Below are 17,738 nucleotides of genomic sequence, written 5' to 3' on the forward strand. Positions count from 1 at the left end.
GAGAAAGACCAAAACAACACTGTACTAATGTCCAATTTTAAAATTCCTCTACAATCTAATTCTTTTAGTTGAAAAAACAGATATAGAGAGATAAATTATGGCTACTTGCCCAACATTTTATAAATAGAGCTACCTAAGGCTACAAATTTTTGTGGTTGGTATCAGTCAGTTCCACATTCACCCCAATGGACCCACAGACCAAAAGACTCCCCAAAAGCAGCACTAAGGCCTCCATTAAGCACAAAGACAGAGTTAATTAGGAAGCTTATTGCCTCTCCTGAGGGCATGGGGCTCCAAACACTCTCCTATACACCCTGCTGAGGGAATATATGCACAAACTGATGCACTGTAATTAACAGTGCTTAGCAAATCAACAGCAGCCATTTTCTGATTGGCAGTAACTGCTAGAGCGTTAAAATTAACCAAATTAAAGATAATTATTTTTATTTTCCTTTGAATTCAGTCACAATGAGTTGTCTCTCCCAGATGTCTACGCCTACCTCGCCCTCAGGGTATCCCCACTTTTCCGGAAAACAACTACCTATGCAATAACAGAAATTCTGCTGTGGCCCCCTCAACCGATTTTTAATTCTCTGAACAATTCCTAAGTTGGTTTAGTTGCAGTATATTACCTGTGCTAAAAATATAATTCTTCTGTGGTTCTAATTCTTGTGTTTCACTGTTGGAACGACAGCACAACCACACATTCATGATTTTCCTGGTGTAGCAATATGAATAGAAAACTGAGGAATGATGAAGAGCAATGTTTCAGAACTTGGATGATGACTAATGGAGGGGATCATATGTGATTATGTTTGACCTGTAGTACAAGGGTAAGCCCTTGGTCACATTTGTCTGTTATCACAGGCAACAAATGATGTCTACAGATAAGTATGAGGGCCAGTCGTCATAAGGTGAGGAGTTCATTTCCATATTTCATGATCTAAGACCTCATCACTCAACCTCTCTAACAGAGCTTTCATCTGTCTGGCTAGATGAAATGATCTGTGAGTTGGATCTGGGCTAAGTAGATGAATAATGTCCTCACCTTCCAACTTACATTGTTACAGCCTAATATTGTACACTATAAACAGAAATACTTATGATACACTATAAGCAGAGAACCTATCGCCTTTGAAGTTGATTTTTAGATGTTTGCTTTTTATGAATATGCATACAATTTTCTGATTTTTTTAATGATATATTACTACTTTACAGAATATATTACATTTTGCAATAGAGTGCCTTAAAACATTACCAACGAGATTTAAAAAGATAATGCCTACAAATTATTATAATTTAAAACAAACAAGATAAAAAAACGCACCTGAATGAGACAATAGTTAAAAACGACAGTGACAGAGTAAAAACACGAAAGACTGGTACAAAACGGGGGTTGGGAGGGTGGACTATGTCCACAGGTAGGTTATTTCTCTCTGTAAACATATGTATCCATTTGTCCCGTGGGTGCGTCCCCTTGGCATCCCGTCAGCAGTGGCTGGGTCACACCTCCATTAGGGGCTTTGTCACAGTGATTAATAGCTCTTTCTATCATCTTTAATTCACTCCCTGATGATGGCGGCCCTGCTCACTGCTCGGGGTAATCGTGTGATGTATGAGTCCACCCAATACCTCATGGCAGAGGTGAAAATCATTCCACCCATGCAGATAGCAGGCCCAGGAACAAATGTTTTTCCTCTTAATAAAAATGAATGAATTTTGCGTCAAACACAAGCATTTGAATACATGGGGCATAAGCATATGTGTGCATGTCTGTATTTATGCGGAGTGTCAAGATGTATTTTCCTAAGTTGCAGCTGATTTGGGGAAGATAATATTTAAGATAACATTTCTTATTATTCTATACTAAATGATTTGTGTTACATTATCATTAAAGTATTTCACCTTTTTGTGTTATCATGATGTGCCATCTGTGTTATTAATGCAGTTGAAGTCATGATGCTGCTCCGAGTTGGATTTCCCCTTCTCTACTAGATTTCTTTTAGAGCTCCCTCTTTGATGAAGGGCGTCAGTTTGCAGTGATGAAGTAATGCCCATTACTGAACAAACAAACAGTACTGCTTTAAGTAGGCAGAGACAGAAATAGGCGCGCGTGCACACACACACACACACACACACACGCATATATACAAATCTGTTCATCAGTGTGAAGTATCCCGCCCAACACACTGAAGCAGAGTTACGTCTTTCACTTATCAATCATCTGGACATGAAACCACAATTTTTAAAACTCTCAACATAGCATATTTGCTTTCGGCTAGCGTTTACCTTACAGAAACATATATGTTTATGAGCTAAAATGCTCTCGTTGAGTCTGGTGGACCAGGGGAATTTCTGGTCAAAATCAAATATAAACTTGGAGACCAGTGTGAGGAGGGGCAGGGATGTCAGAGGAGAAACAGCAATGGAGGGATATAGTTACGTTTAAAAGCTCTTGTCTACCATATGGCAAGCCTCATATGGAGGATCGTAACTGCGTTACACAGTCTTTGTGCTGAAAATCATTACACTGGATCCCAGAGCCACATTGAGTTTCATGCCCGACCCGGCTCGAAAAAGTCTTTAAAAGACTTTCCTCTCAAACACGCTGGGCCCACACAGTGCGTGTGTCAAACACAATAGTTGCACAGATACTGTGATTAGGTATTGCTTCAGGCAATGACTAAGAAATTCTTAAGCTGTAGACCTGGTTCAGCACATATACACACAGGTACTTTGGAACACGTAAAACCCTGCCAGATATCGAAAAGACGGTTGATTCAGCACAATACATTCATGCACAGGTTTTCCTTTTCCCCATGGTGAACTCACTATGACAGGAATTGACTCTCAGCTCATTTACTACTTGACAGTTTTGCAGTTTCCTTTCACCAGACATTGCGTTTCATCTTTGCCAAAATGTAAATCTCACATATTTTAAACATATTTATCTGTTTTGTACAGTACTTCACTAATCTGGTGATTGAAGAAGCTTGTAACAGCTTAAAGTAAGAACGTGAAAAAGTTCAATAATTTTGTCCAGGTCTTGACTTGACTTCTGGACTATAAGTCGCACTGAAGGATAAGTCGCTTTTAGCAAAAACAGCCTTGCTGAACAGAAAAAAACATAAGTTGCATTTCTAATGATACTAATTAGTCTAAATTAGCCTGTGAAGAACATAGGCTAGACATAACAACAAGCAGAAGTGCATTACAAAATTCATTCATCCGTGTTAAGTAACATTAAACTACGCCAACATCGGGTTAGGGGGCAGCGTCTCCTCCTCCTCTCTCAGGTTGTCTGAATGCCGACATTCACCCCAACCTTTGTTTCAGCTGCATAATTTATTACCTGCAGCTTTAAGTCTGCAGTAGCCTATAGCTTTTCCTTTTGGGAGGCATTTTCACTTGTGTTACACTAGGAGTTGTAGTTTAGTGTGAACGTAATGTGAACATAAGCGTCTTTACTTTTTTGGTGATACAATACTGTCTTAAGTTGAGTCAAGACTGCAATCTAATGCTAGTGACTACCGAACAAATGATTGTAAATATACAAATATAAGTTGCTTTGCTACAGAAGTCGCAGTACAATCAAGAGCAGTAAAAAAAATACGACCTATAATCTGGAAAATACAGTAATTATGTGTCCAGTCACAGTGGCCCGTTCAGTCATTCAGAATCACAGCTGTTCTATGGCCAGTGAACAGTAAGCATGTGTGTATGTTTTGTGGATCAAAGGTTTCATAGTTGACAGCGCAACGGCACGGTGTCACACAGGCAGCCGTTGAGGAATGTTCCTCAGTGCAGGATGGGTTGCAAAGCCTCATTAGCAGGACCTCACTCTGTAGCCTGTCAGCCTGCGTTAGGCACATCCCACCACAAATACATGCTGGATTAGCAGCAACTTCCTATTGATGATTTCTAGCTTGTAGTGTCTTATCCGTCTCATCTTGTGAGACCTGGTTGGCTGTCTGTTGCACTGACTGGCTTCTTCATTAGTTTGCTGTTGTCATTTGTATCTATAGTATGTACTGACCTGTCTGATTGTATGTGAACTTGTGTCTGCCTGCTTTTTTGTTGATTTTTTCTACCTAGCACCATTTCAGAAACAAAGAATTTCAAGCCCTAACAGTCATGTGTCTAAAGGAGCCCAGTGTGGGTTCAAGGGTTGTACTTCTATGTCCTGTGTAACTCTATTCACAATTAACCCCAGTGTACTTCCCTCTGTTTTCACTGTACAGTGGAGAAAGAGTTCAGGAAAAGGAACTATAAAACAGTCAGAGCAGTACAATGCTGAGTAGACCCTGCTTACCCACACTGGCATCAATTCAACCAAATAGCAAACATAGCAGTAACAAATGTGCATTCTTTGTGACATTGTCTTCCTCTGTTTATTTGAATTGATCAAGTTCATACATATACACTTTGCATGTTCAATTTATTTTTCCTGTGTATTTGAAATAAGATGAAGACGGGAAGATTTTTTGGAGCTTTTGTCTGTGTAGGCTGTTTTCTGACTGGAAATATAACCTGTTATGTGTTAATTTGTGATAATTCACTAAATTCACAAAAAGGTCACTGAGCACAACCCTCATATAGAGACTCTGTTTCTTTCACAGATGATGGTGATGATGAGTTTATCATTTATCCGTCTGACATCTTAGAAGACATGTGTGGCTCTGATGGTGATCCTACACATTCTTCAGCCCTGGCAGAGGACCTAACATCCCCTCCACTCTCTGATAATGAGGCCTCCCCCCAGCACCACTTGTCACTGCAGCACCCAAGCATCTTTTTACCCCAAGAAGATTTACCCATTCCCCTGGACTTTGAACTGCGAGAATCAACAGTTCCAGGTGGGGGCCTGGGTATCTGGAGCTGCAGGAAGGTAAACATCGGGGAGCGCTTTGGACCATATGAAGGAGAACACAGACCTTATCTCCAAGACCCCACTCAGGGCTGGAAGGTAGGAACAGTGTCAGACAACATTAGTGTTTATGTGCACATTATACATTCACTGCTTTGCAGAATGAGTACATTCATACACACACAGCATATAATTACCTGGTTTTAATATATTCTTTAGCGCACTGCAATAGTTGAATTTCAAGAATTCAGAAAACAGGATTATTTTTGGCAGTGACCACCACATTTTTCAGTGGTTTTGGGATCGCAACTAGAATACAGAAATTTTCTCTACTTCTCTACAGAGCAGGTTACGCTTTGGTTCAAGTATAAACATGAAGATTGCAGTTATGAGGTTTCTTTTTTTTTAATCCAAGTGGTAGCACACTTTCTGACAAGAGGGGTTTCCTTGGCCAATATACACTGTATATTGGCCATCACATCAGTCCTCTTTTTATTTCCTCCCATGTCGTCATGTTCACATTTAGTCCAGTGACCACAGGTCTGTTGTTGTCGTTTGTTGCCCAGTGATGTAATGTTAGCTCAGTGTCACTGAAAGAAAGGGAGCTGAACTTGTGCTCTTAACTCAATTAAAATGAAAAGTCATAAATCCCTACTTCATCCTGGTTAGGGACCCAGTGTGACCATTGGCAAATCACATATTGGTCAGCCAGCACAAGAAAATCGAAGGCAGGGTCACAGGACAAGGTCAAAGGTTAGATGTGGTCTCTGTCAGTGTCAGACTAGTTCAGTTTTATGGAGCTGGAGGAAAGGGCTGACAAAGTATCAGCCTCATTGAGTCTTCTGAAATAGATCCTCTTTAATTTTAATGTGAGGATTTGGTCCTTCATGTTCAGGCCTTTGTCCCTCTGTAGGGCAGAATTGAGCTTGTTAAGAACTGCTGACAGTGCAGTTCATAAAGTGAAAAGTCACAGGTTTAAGTAAAAAGATGTTTCAATACAGCATTCCTTTTCTTACTAAAATTTCCCTAACCCTTGAATCCATTATAATGCTGCAGAGTGTGTTGGTAAAGTATCAACATTCAGCCCATATAAATAGTTATGGATTTGGACTTGGGCTCAGTGGGTTTGTATCATAGAGCATTACTCTAGCTCATCAGCTCTGACTCAGTGGTCTTGGCTTGAACCAAGCCAAAATATATAAATATATAGTTTCACTCTGGACTACATTTCTCCCAGAACCAGCTTCTCCCTCATTATTAACTGCCAGCTGAAACACAATATATACATTTCTTTTAAACTAAAGTGAGAGAAAATCACTTCATTTTTATCCATTTTCATAACACTTCTTAATAAAGACCCACTTCTTAATAAAGTCTCTGTCCCTCCTGAAGAGATTTACAGCCAGTTGAACAAGCTCTCTGGGTTATACTTTTTCCCAGGGTAGGAAAAAGGGGTTTCATGAATTTTAATCTGGCGGTAATTTATGGGGAGCTTGAATAATAATATCTATTTAAAAAGCTGAGGAGCTGGGATGTGAGTGTGCATATGTGTGTGTCTGGGGGCAGGTGGGTGGGGTGTGGGGTTGAGGGGAAAGATGGGATCCTGGCGAGGCAGCACTGTATCACAATGTTTAATTACCATCCTGACAGCAAGCCATAAGTCTTTCCATTAAGTAAATAAGTTGTAAAGAATTTATGATGAAATACCACATTATTCAGAATGGATATTCAGTGATGACATCCCTCTGCATTAAATATGGTAAATGCCATTAAGCCCTCCTGACCCTCCCCCCACTTCTTCCATGCCCACCCGTTCACCGTCCATCGCCCATTGCTCACCCTCCCTCCCACCTACAAACCGTCAATATGCCAATAAGCCTGCAGAGGGTCTGTAAAAATAAAATTGATTTGGTAAATGTGAGTTAAGATAGATATGTTTGCTTTCATCATCAATTCTGTGCGGCACGGCGAGGTGATGTCACCGACCGGGGAACGATAAAGTGGCGCTCCCATCTGGAGCTTTTGATGGAGGACTCTGAGCAGCCCAGGCCAGTGGTGACAGACTGGGGGAAGTTTGTCACTTGGGAGGCCACCACTCCTCAGCGCCATCACCATAAATTTGGGGCTTTATTCATAAAGGGGAAGAGTGATTTATGGTGTCCATGATGTTTTATGAATACAGGGATGGTGACTTATGGGAAAGATAGCTTCAGTAAATAAGAAGTAGAGAGGCAGCAGTGAGGGATCTGTCAGGCTGAGATGCTCACCTACACTACCGACATATGCAGAACTTAAGTCTTGACTGTGCCAGCAATCATATGCCCAGTCGGTGTGTGTACGCATGCATGTATCTGTGTGAATATGTGAGCTGAGACAAATCTGTTTAACTTTCAGCAAGTTTCTGATTTGAGTGGACTAGGTTTGTGTTTAGATGTTATGCCAGCATCAAAAAGTTTCTTAAGTCAGGCATTAGGTAACAAACTGAATAAGGGTTCTGCCTCATCTAAAAGAGGATTTTTGCAGTGAAGGATGGTAACCAAGGCCTCTTAAATAAGAGATTGTATACTAATACTTTACATATTAATACTGTAGCATCTAACATTGTCATTGTTTAATCTTCCCAATAACAGACCATGTTGTTGAATTAAAATTTGTATTAGAATAACAATCACAGTGATTGTAAAATTTAAACTGAGCTCAATCACAACAAAGCAGATGACTCGTTTTATTAGAACAGTTTAGTATTTGGACTTGCTGTAAATTCATGTAACTGCTTAATGTGATTGGTTAAGTAGTGAATTCATTTTCCCAGAACTTATTTAATTCTTTCCAATTAAGCAAATAAAAAAGGGACATCCATGAACTGCTAAATATTGTAGTTATATACTTCATGTAGCAGAATAGGGATGAGGTGCAGTATTTGCATGTATTTCTCTATGGCTGACTTGAAAATACTCTTAACGCATGGATGCCCATCAGTCTATATTCTGCTGTCTCTCTCTCTAAGTCGTTAGGCACATTGAAATTCAAACTCCATTTATGTCTGTCCTCTTCTCAGCAGCAGCAACAATAAGACAGAGAGTCCAGGAGAGAGTTATCCAGCACTCAATGAGCCTTTGGGCTCACCCAAACTCGCAGCCCCATGGGATTATGGGTCCTGGGCTTAGAAAGCTCCATGCCTCCTGCTGTAGGAGCGATGGGCGGAGCAGGTTAGGGGTGTGAGAAGGGGTGGGATGGTGAGTGGGGCGGGACAGAGGCGCTTAGAGCCTTTGTGCACCTCTTGAGTGGGAGGCGGAGGTGGAGGTGGGGGCAACAGCGGTTAGGGTGGTGGGGAGGTGGTGAAGGAGATTAGCAGTGATGGTGAATGGGAGTAAAGGATTAGGTGGCTGGGCAAGGTCATTCCTGGCTCAGCCTGTCTCCTGAACCTCCTGGTCATGAGAGGATGGGAGGATGGAAGGAGGAAAGGCAGATGATAGACCTGAAAGGAGGAGACCCATCCTGCAAACAGTTGTTCATTAAAAATCTTGAATTTGTAACGATTTTCTGAGAATAACAAGTTGTTCTTGCTTTGTTATAGCACTAATATTTGGATGCCGTTTCTGTATTTTTATTACCGCTTTTTGGATAATTAATTTTTCATTTTAAATTCTAACAATTTTGAGATAAACCTTTAGCCTATACAGTCTGTTGTTATGGTGCAGGTACATGCTGGGTCAGATTAAATAAACAGCAGAAACAAACAAACAAAAAAAGCCAGGTTTCCAGGCAGTTTTACAACTATAGCGTGACTGCTTTTGCCATTTGCACAGACAGTATGAACTCTAGGAAAGGTCAATACTGGAATCAGCATGTGTGTCCACATATGCTCTGTGTGCATGCATGCATATGTGTGTAAGACGCAGTGTGGGAGTGTGGATAGAGGGCGTTTCGAGAGGGCAGATTTTTTTTTGTGCACGGATAAGCTGCTGTCCTGAATGAATGCAGATGTCTCTGGCTGGCTGTCCGCCTGTCCCCTGTTCGCTGACGGCCTGTCACCTCACTCTGTCACAGGGAGAAAGAGCCACTCTCAGTCCTAGCTAAAAGCCCCTTAATCCCCGAGCCCCTGCCACATCCCATCCACTGTCAGCAGAGATGGTCCTGCCCACAACACTGCTTAGAAAGTCAGGCACTAGGGATGAACCTCTCTGTCACTCATGCAGCTCTGAATGGACACACATCTTCACATTTTCACACACATGTACGCACATGCATATAGTTTTTAGAAATTCAAAGTGAAAAAATCCTGTCTGCAAAGGCAATGTGAATACCAGTTGTCAATGCATTGTCCTGCAACACAACATAACGGCCACACTGACATCATTGTAGGACTTCTTTTCTCTCATGAGAAGAGCACTAACTGGCTGCTGAGACACTGTGTGTAATAATAAAAGAGCAGTTCACAGTATACACTTGGGTCTCATTGGCACCTAATGAATTGCAAAGAAGACAATAAGGACTATTAAAATCTGTTGTGTAAGACCGGAAAGTTTGAGGAGGGAAATGTGGCACAATGAAGACAGAGTGTTCTTGACGAGCGACTGTTTGACTGTTTTGCGTGTCTTACAAGAGCTGAGCTGCTGAGGAAACACCTTTGCTTTAATCATACCTTCTTTAATTGTAAACACTGCTATGCTACCGAGCTCTACGTGTAAGACTCACTGACACACTTTGGATAGACCTGAGAGTAAGAGGTTGGGGCTAAAAGTAAATATGGTGAGATGTGAGAGCTGGTTTTTAGTAAAGCCAAAGCTAAGCATAGAATATAAATTTGGTAACATAATTGTGTGACTTGGGTTGAAGCAAGTCTTTATTTCATTAGTCTTCTACCTTTCAATTCAATTTCAGCTTTACTAGAGATGAGGATTTTTATAGTGTGTGATCTTATTTCAACTTCAATACAGTATAAATTAGGATTCTTGAAATGACTTCCATCTTGGACCAATTTTCATCTCAACTTTTAATGTCACAGCAAGTGTTTCTAAGACCCGATTTTGCCATCTATATCTGATAAGCCGTCATATATAAAAGTTAGAACATATGGTATTTAATGTCAGAATTTAATCAATTTAAAAATTGTTGAATTGAATTGGTGCCAAAAAGTAAACATCATATATGTTATCCTGCTAAGCTACTAAAACACCCCTGGTCACTAACTTCCCTGGTACAGAGTTGGAAGCCTCCCCTGTGGTGAAGCAGCCCCAGTAATGCCTTCAGCCATGTGTGTTTGTGTCTGCTTTTGTCTCTCCTGGTGTCTGTGAGAGAGATGAGCTTCCCGAGCAGTGTAACTGGAGCTTAATTGTCTTGGACAGGAAAGATGTCCATTCAAAACCCTTCAAGACAAAACAAGCTGGGGGTCCATCTCGCTTCCTCTCAGTTGATTGGTAATCCCTTTCTTTGGGTTAATCTGTTGTTTGTTAATGCTGGGTGAGGCTGGTGTGTCTCTGTTTGTGTGTGGGTGTTGGGAGGGGTGAGTTGACATTCTAATCGCGTGAGAGGAGCTAGGGGGACGAGGCACATTCAAAAAGATAGAGTCAAAATGTGAAAGGATTCTCCCACCATGAGTGCAGGGTCAGTCAAATCCCCTGCTCTGTCTGGATGATGCTACCAGTTAAAGTGGATGAAAAAAAAACAAAAAAAAAACAACAAATTTCTAATTTCCCCGTCATTCCTTAGAACTGAACCCCTCCACCCCCTATCTCTGCTCATTCTTTGAGTTCTCAGCAGGGAAGGGAAGCTAGGTTAACTAACTGAACAAAGTCAGAGTGAATTGCAGCAGGACAAAAGCAGGCGTGAGTGGGTGCTTTGCCAGTTGGAAGGTGTAGTCAGCAGCACAATACCAGGTAAAGGAGACTCCCATCAGGGGTCCATCCAAGCAGGGCAAAGGTCATGGGCCTTATTAGATCTGAAGTGAATAGAAGGACTTATTTCGATTGAAGAAGAAGTTTGGGAAAAGGGGGGATAAGGAAGGAGGAGTTCACCTGTTTTGAAAAGCTCAGTAGGGGTCATGTTTGTCCCCTGATTATTTCTGACCTGTCAGGGTACAGACACAAATTTGACTAGCTGATAGCTGATGGTGAGAGTCAACACACACATGGCACACTCTGAGCTGAAAAAAAAAAAGATGTTGATCTGATCTGTAACATATGCAGGGCAAACTCAATAACACAATGACAAACGTCTAGACAGCCACAGATATAACAGAATTTATATGCAGGTGCATTGACTCATTGGCGGGATATAAATGCTACTGCCTTGTAACACATATTTACATCATCTGTCCTCAGCAGTTATGGCACTCTGAATACTCCAAGGCAGACATACATTGCAAGACTTGTCGGAACAAGAAGCTTTAAAGTCATTGTCAAAGCCATTATTTCTAAGACACCTCTACATTATCAGATTATTTACAAAGGAGAGTAAAACAGAAAGGATGTCATGTAGTATTGTTTACAAGCTTGAATTAAATTTACCCCAACCATTTGGTTTTTATGTTGGCTACAAGAGTTTTTTAAGATCAATCTTATCCGAGTGAGCCCTTGAGGAGAAACATGTTAAATATCCTCTGATTAATGTACAATTCTATAGACAGTAAATGTGATGTAAGTATTTAGGTAACATTAGAAAAGGAGTGAGGGGTATGTCCAAGAGCTACAGACTCCACCAGGGTCTTAAAAGCATTCAAATCAAATGCACCTCATCTGTCTACCACAGAACAATGGTGAATATTTGGAATGTGTACGCCACAAATATACACCAACATGGTAAATTCCCTTATACCCTTTGAACACATACACAGGCACAAAATGTGCCCCCTGCACTCTGCACAGATAGGAGAAAATGAGGGGACCCCTAAACAGCATGCAGGAAATAGAGGTGATGAATTCCTTGTGCAGGGCCACAGAGTCAGGCTCATAGATACCTTATCTAGGGGAATTGATAGGGGAAGGGCCTTCCCTTAAAACATACTCCTGATTGTTTCCAAATGTCCTCCCAATGGGGAAGAGAGAGCAGGATAGACAGCAACTCAGGGGCAAAGTTTGAAAGTTTTTTTATTGGTCCAGTTCGTGGAAAGGGAGAAGGAACAGCAACACTGTTCTGGTTTTCCTGTCGCTGCTAGTGCTTAAATAGCTATCACATCACATTACCCAGGCAGTAAATCTAAATACCAGTTAATGCAAATAATCAAAAGCTAATAGCACTCGACGAAACCTCTTTTTCTGTGTCTGTGGTTAGAGGTCTGCAAACAGGCACAAGCCAAGGCCCTCTGTCCTCTTAGCCTCAGTCAGACTCTCCTACTCTCTCTCTCACGGCTATTATAACCTACACACAGGCACAACCTCCATGTAGTTATTTATTCATAGTTACGTATCCCTTATGAATTGCACATAGTGTGTGTAGTATATGTGTGTTCATTCATACACTTAAAACTCTCTTCTGTCTCTGCAACGCAGTTCAAAGGGTAATAGGATGGTGCGGTCTAGTTTGAGAGCTTATTACTGGGCTAAGCGTTAAAAAATGCAAGCTGGGCCACATTGAGCATGGTAACACCGTACCCCTTTTCCAATTACTCTATATTGCTGCTCCAATTAGAGTGGAGCAGGTCCAAAACCAGAACTGAAAGCTGCCAGGTTTAGAGAGAGAAAGCAGAGGTCCTGTGTGGCAGTAATGAGGTCTTAACCCCAACTTTGCTCTATTATGTCATAATACTTTAATTCGTGCCATATGATATGCTGCTGTGCACTTCTATGTTATTGGAAAGTCAATATTTGTGAGCTGGCCCTCTCTATGCTCCTCACATGTGGCCTGGTAGTAAGTGCAAAAAGCAACGATTTCTGAGGAGAAACTGAGTGACAGAAAGGAAGACCTCATAAGGTTTCTCATGGAGGGAGGATGTTCTTAACACTGGTTGTGATTATTAAATGATAAGATAAATAATAATGTCCAGTCTATGATGGATGCTTCAGTCTATATGGCAGTATGTCCCAGATGCAGGAGTAATTAATCAATAAATGTCAAACTTGGCAGCCCCTTTGTACAACCAGTCTTGGCAGTATTAATACTAATAACATAAGGATTAGTGAAATATGTTATACATATACAGTTGGATTGTTCCTATTTATATAGTTTCCAAAATATGATTTATAGTTACAAAAAGCTAGATTACCAAACAGATTGAGCACAATGAGACACAAACAAATAGTAACATCCAAAACCTTTTTCACCTTAATGTATCAGTAATCAGTTAATCTACTATGCAATGCTATGCTCTCTAAATGGAAAACCAGTATAATGAGTACTTTTTATGGCAGTACATATGTATTAGATAGTTTTAGCCAAGTTAAATTTTTAATGGTAGATTTTGGTGTTTTTTCATATAGTATTCCTATTTTTTTTGTCCACACTGTGGTTTCCAGAGGTCTGTGTCCTGCTCACAGACCTGAGATCTGCTGCTCATAATGGCATCACTTTGAAAACAAACTCAGGTTTTTGGCTCTTGTACTGAGCACCAATTAACTAACAGAGCATTTGTTTTTACAGTGTGAAGGTCACATTTTAAATTGGTGTGGCTCTTGTATTTAATGGGGTTAATTACCATAGTAATAACCCAGGATCACATCCTAGTCAATAATTGTTTTGTAATTGCTTTTAGGTTGCATAATAATGATACAGTCCATCAAATCCTGTCATTGCATAATTACAATAGGGTATGTTTAATTATGCTAAGAATAAACACCTATTCCTTATGAACACCCACCCCATTAGAATTAAGTTGTAGATAGACTACTATCTTTTAAAAGAAAATAGTCATTTCTCATACCTGCTGGTACAACTGAAGACTAACCATATCAAAATGACAAGCATTCATTAAAGGAATTATCAAGAAACGGTACATAATGGCTACAGAACATAATAACCATTATGCTTCTACAAATATCCCTACAATCCAAGTGTGTTTTAGTACTGCGCTATAAGCTACATATGCTGCAAATTAGACTTCATTTGTGTTCAGCAGAGTTACATTTCTTGTTTACACTCACACTGACTCCAGGAATGTTATTCTAACTACATTACGGCAGCTTTTGTGGGGGTATCTTTTTCATACCCAGCATTGTTCATTGTTTGAAGATGTAAATTGAGCAATAAAAAGGGAATGCTTATTGGATATATTGGATTAGACATCCAGGATACTGTATGCTCATGTGTTTTATATTAGGTTTTTGTGCATGGTGTAGGGGATTGAGCTCTACACATGGCAGTCACCCTTAAACCCACAGATAAATGCAGCTCACTCATTCGAAGATGGTGGGGAATAGATAGTGTTTCTCCTGGGAAAGAGTGGAGTAGGGGTGACTGGGATGAAAAAAGAGAGCTAAAACATGCATATACATAGAGATTGAAGAAGTAGTCTGTGAGAAGATAAGATAGGCAAAAGCAGAAATCTAGTCAGTGTGAAAGCAAGAGTGATAGATGAGGCAGAAAAGAAACAAAGACTGTTAAAGAGGCCAGAAGAGTATGAGAGAAAGAGAGAAGATCACTCAAAGTGAATGAAAGAAAGGCAGAATGAGCTAAGGAGATGGTGAGAGAAAACTCAATGTCCTGTCCTGGTACGTGCCAAGGGAGACAGATTTCCCAGTGAAGTGTTCCCAAGTGTCCCCCTGCAGTCTGTAATAGGATTTTCCAGGCTACAGCAGGTAGTCTGTGAGGGAATTTTGTTCATGGGCGCTCACTGATAAGGGTTAATGCAACCCAAAGGTTCCTCTAGTCAACAGTGTGCACTGGGAGTCTGTCTCTCCCTCCTCGTTGGCCTGCATTGTCAGCACCGATCCGTCACAGAGGATTTCTTTCTGCGAAACTCAGTGGCCATGTCTGACATCTCCAACAAACTAATTGTTGTCTCCAGTCCTGGGGAACCCTGTGAAGTCCTAACGAGTTAGCGTCTTCTGCACAGATAAGAAAAAGTCTTGCAAAATCAATTTCTCAGCCAAATTATGCTCTGTCATTATCCCAAAACAGGTAAGAAGAAGAGAGGATTCCAAGCCAGATCAAGCAAGAATTTCTTAGAGCTGAGTTTGTGTCATTCTTATTTTCTTCTTCAATTGTTCTCTTTCCCTAGGCTGTTTTATTACTGCTTCCCTTCTATCCAAGCCACTTTATGACAGGCATTGTAATGTCTTTAGAGTTCTGGGCAGCTTCTGATTGGGCCATACAGTGCCTGTCTCTGGCCTGAGTGACAGTGGGACCAGGTCCAACCACCACCCAGGACACAGAGCCATAAATCATCCTGCTGGCACTGGGGCTCCACTTCCTGACCAGCTACCAGTTCCTGCAGGGGACAAAAAGGCCTTTGTGAGCTTGAGGCTGCAAGAACTGCTCCTTTTGGAGGATTCTGAGGTTTATGAGCAACACTTACAAAGACTATAGGAAATAGAGAAATGTTACACACACATTTACTTTCTCTCTAAGTAACTTTAATAAGGCTATGACTACACTATGGCTAATAGCTGCTGAATGTGACCACCTGCTGAACAGCAGATCTTGATCAGATCAGCCACTGTTTGTTTGTATGCTCCACCATGGAAACTTCCCACTGACATTACCACTCAAAGATAAAGTCATGAGCCATCAGTTTCTGCAGGAGCCCAACTTAATGTGAAAGTTCAGTCCAGTAGAGCTGCTGCAGCCCTCACCAAAGGTGGCCTCCCTCCATCCCTCCCTCCCACCTTTCTTTATGCACTTCCTTTTTTACATTCCTCATTTCCACCACTCTCCATCCTCGCTGTGTGTTTGGATGTCTCCACCTCACCATCAGGCTGTGAGGAATGACTGTTTTCTTTACAGAGCAGATCAAGACAGAAGATTGGCCCCAGGGGGCCCAAGGATGTGAAGCTCCTGACACGTCCCGTAAATCTAGGGTGTCCCATCTCTGCTGCTCGATCTGAGCACAGCAATGAGAACACCAATGAGGCGTGAGGATGAACATTCCTCAGGCCTTTCTCACGAACAAATCAGTGGGTTTTGCTTGGAGAATAATACTTTGCTGCCCCTCTTTTCTGACTTGTAAGTTGTCAACCTCAGCAAAAAGTCTTATTCCACCCCTGGTGAAGTAAGCCCCCAAACCCCAACCTTTTAGTCATAAAAGTTTTCACAAGATGGGTGCTTGCTCTTTGTAAGGTCTTGTGTTTGTGTTAAATGATGAATATGAAATGGTGTGTTATTTTAGTGTCTATGAGAAACAGTTATATACTGTCTATGTTGATATACTTAGCTCCCATAATCCTCTGCCATGTCTGCCTCAATCCAACAGCATGAAGCTGGCACAACTCCGCAAACACAAGCAGACAAACTCATACGCACACTCATTTAAACACATATCCTTACACATCATAACACACATCTAGGCAACATATTACTACCATGTGTGAAGTTGTGTGTGTTGCAGTTCTATATTTTACCTTTTTAACTCTTGATGTGGTAATTTAAAATTGTTCTAAAGAAACAGCTTTTGTTGGCACCACTGCAATTAGAAATGATTCTTAACAAATGATTAATTATCTTAGTTTTTTCTTTTATCTTAAATGTTTGCCTATGTTTTCATGTTTGTGTCTAATGCAGTTTTCAGAACACAGGTCATCACACAGACTGAAAAAAACTCAGACTGAAAAGTACATTGACCAACCAAAAGCGAACAGACAGACTGGGGCCCAGGCCAGCCCATGTGGCCTCTTTCTCTCCACCCAGTAAGCCATGTTAGCCACGTTACCCAGATTTTTCACCCAAATAGAAATGCAGCCTGTCACTTCCACGCAGCCTCCAACCGCTCTGTCTGTCCAATCCGTCACAGTGTGCCGGCGGCCGCACAAATAGGCCTGCCACTCTCACTGTCATCTGAGTAACGGATGTCCCATCGTTACCACAGGGTTGGACCAGGCAGCACTCAGGTCCACTTTCCCTCCTCTCCCTCCTCCTCATTTTTCCTCCATCCTCCTACTACCTTTTCCTCTCACAGCCACATCCAAGTGATGAGCCTTTTGGACCTCTCTAAGAGTTTAAGGTATATGTGTTCGTGGCTGAGAGAACAGGTATGTGTATTTCTTTCTGTGTGCGATGAATGTGTCCCCCCAATCTCCCACCCCATGCCCCAGTCTCCCATCAAGTCTCAAAAGCAGTGGTATAATAGGAGCAGGGGTGGGGTGAAATAAATTGTGTCCTGGACTGGTAACCTAACAGCCATCATAAATAATGTAGACCTATTTGAAGGCGAAGATGGGGCATTAGAAGCTATTTACACTGCGGGAGCCATGCTATCGATCAGCATGGGACGTCCCATAGATAAGAATGGGATGATGTCATGGTTATTTATGGTGATTCCCAATGGTAAGGCTACAAAAGGGATTTCAGGGCGACAGCATCATCAGTTTTTTGGGGGTGCAGGGAGGTATGATGCATTTTGTCATCAATGGAACAATCAGTGTGGTGGTTGAGGGAGGTGAGGTGCAGCAAATGCATGCTTCCGATATACCCATACCCACACATACATTCACGCATCCACACAATACTGCCTGCACACACAAATATCAGACATGCATACAAACACTGACACAATGCTAAGATAAATATCACTGGTGTGATTAGGGTTTGAAAGGGGATGCCTCAGAAGAGATACATCGTCTCCCCACCAGCACCATACACATATAGTCAGGGAGTAAACCATTTGGATGCTGGTGTACTATGAAGTGAGTGAACAGTCCTTTTTTAATAGGAGACAAAGTTATCATTTAGGGGTCACTGGTTCAGTCAAATACTGTGAATACATGAACCTTAGTTATGTTCA

General features: G+C 41.3%; 1 protein-coding gene across 12 annotated transcripts in view; it reads left to right on the forward strand.

Annotated features, from left to right (window-relative positions):
- Positions 1-17,738, forward strand: part of mecom (MDS1 and EVI1 complex locus) — a 127,175-nt gene that overhangs the window by 34,697 nt on the left and 74,740 nt on the right. For all 12 annotated transcript variants that reach the window (XM_026332508.1, XM_026332562.1, XM_026332516.1 and 9 more), the window contains exon 2: positions 4,620-4,966. In XM_026332508.1, the coding sequence (XP_026188293.1) occupies positions 4,620-4,966 (347 nt within the window). The remainder of the gene's footprint in view (positions 1-4,619; positions 4,967-17,738) is intronic.

Source organism: Mastacembelus armatus, chromosome 13, assembly GCF_900324485.2.
Source record: "Mastacembelus armatus chromosome 13, fMasArm1.2, whole genome shotgun sequence".
NCBI classification, from domain to species: Eukaryota; Metazoa; Chordata; class Actinopteri; order Synbranchiformes; family Mastacembelidae; genus Mastacembelus; species Mastacembelus armatus.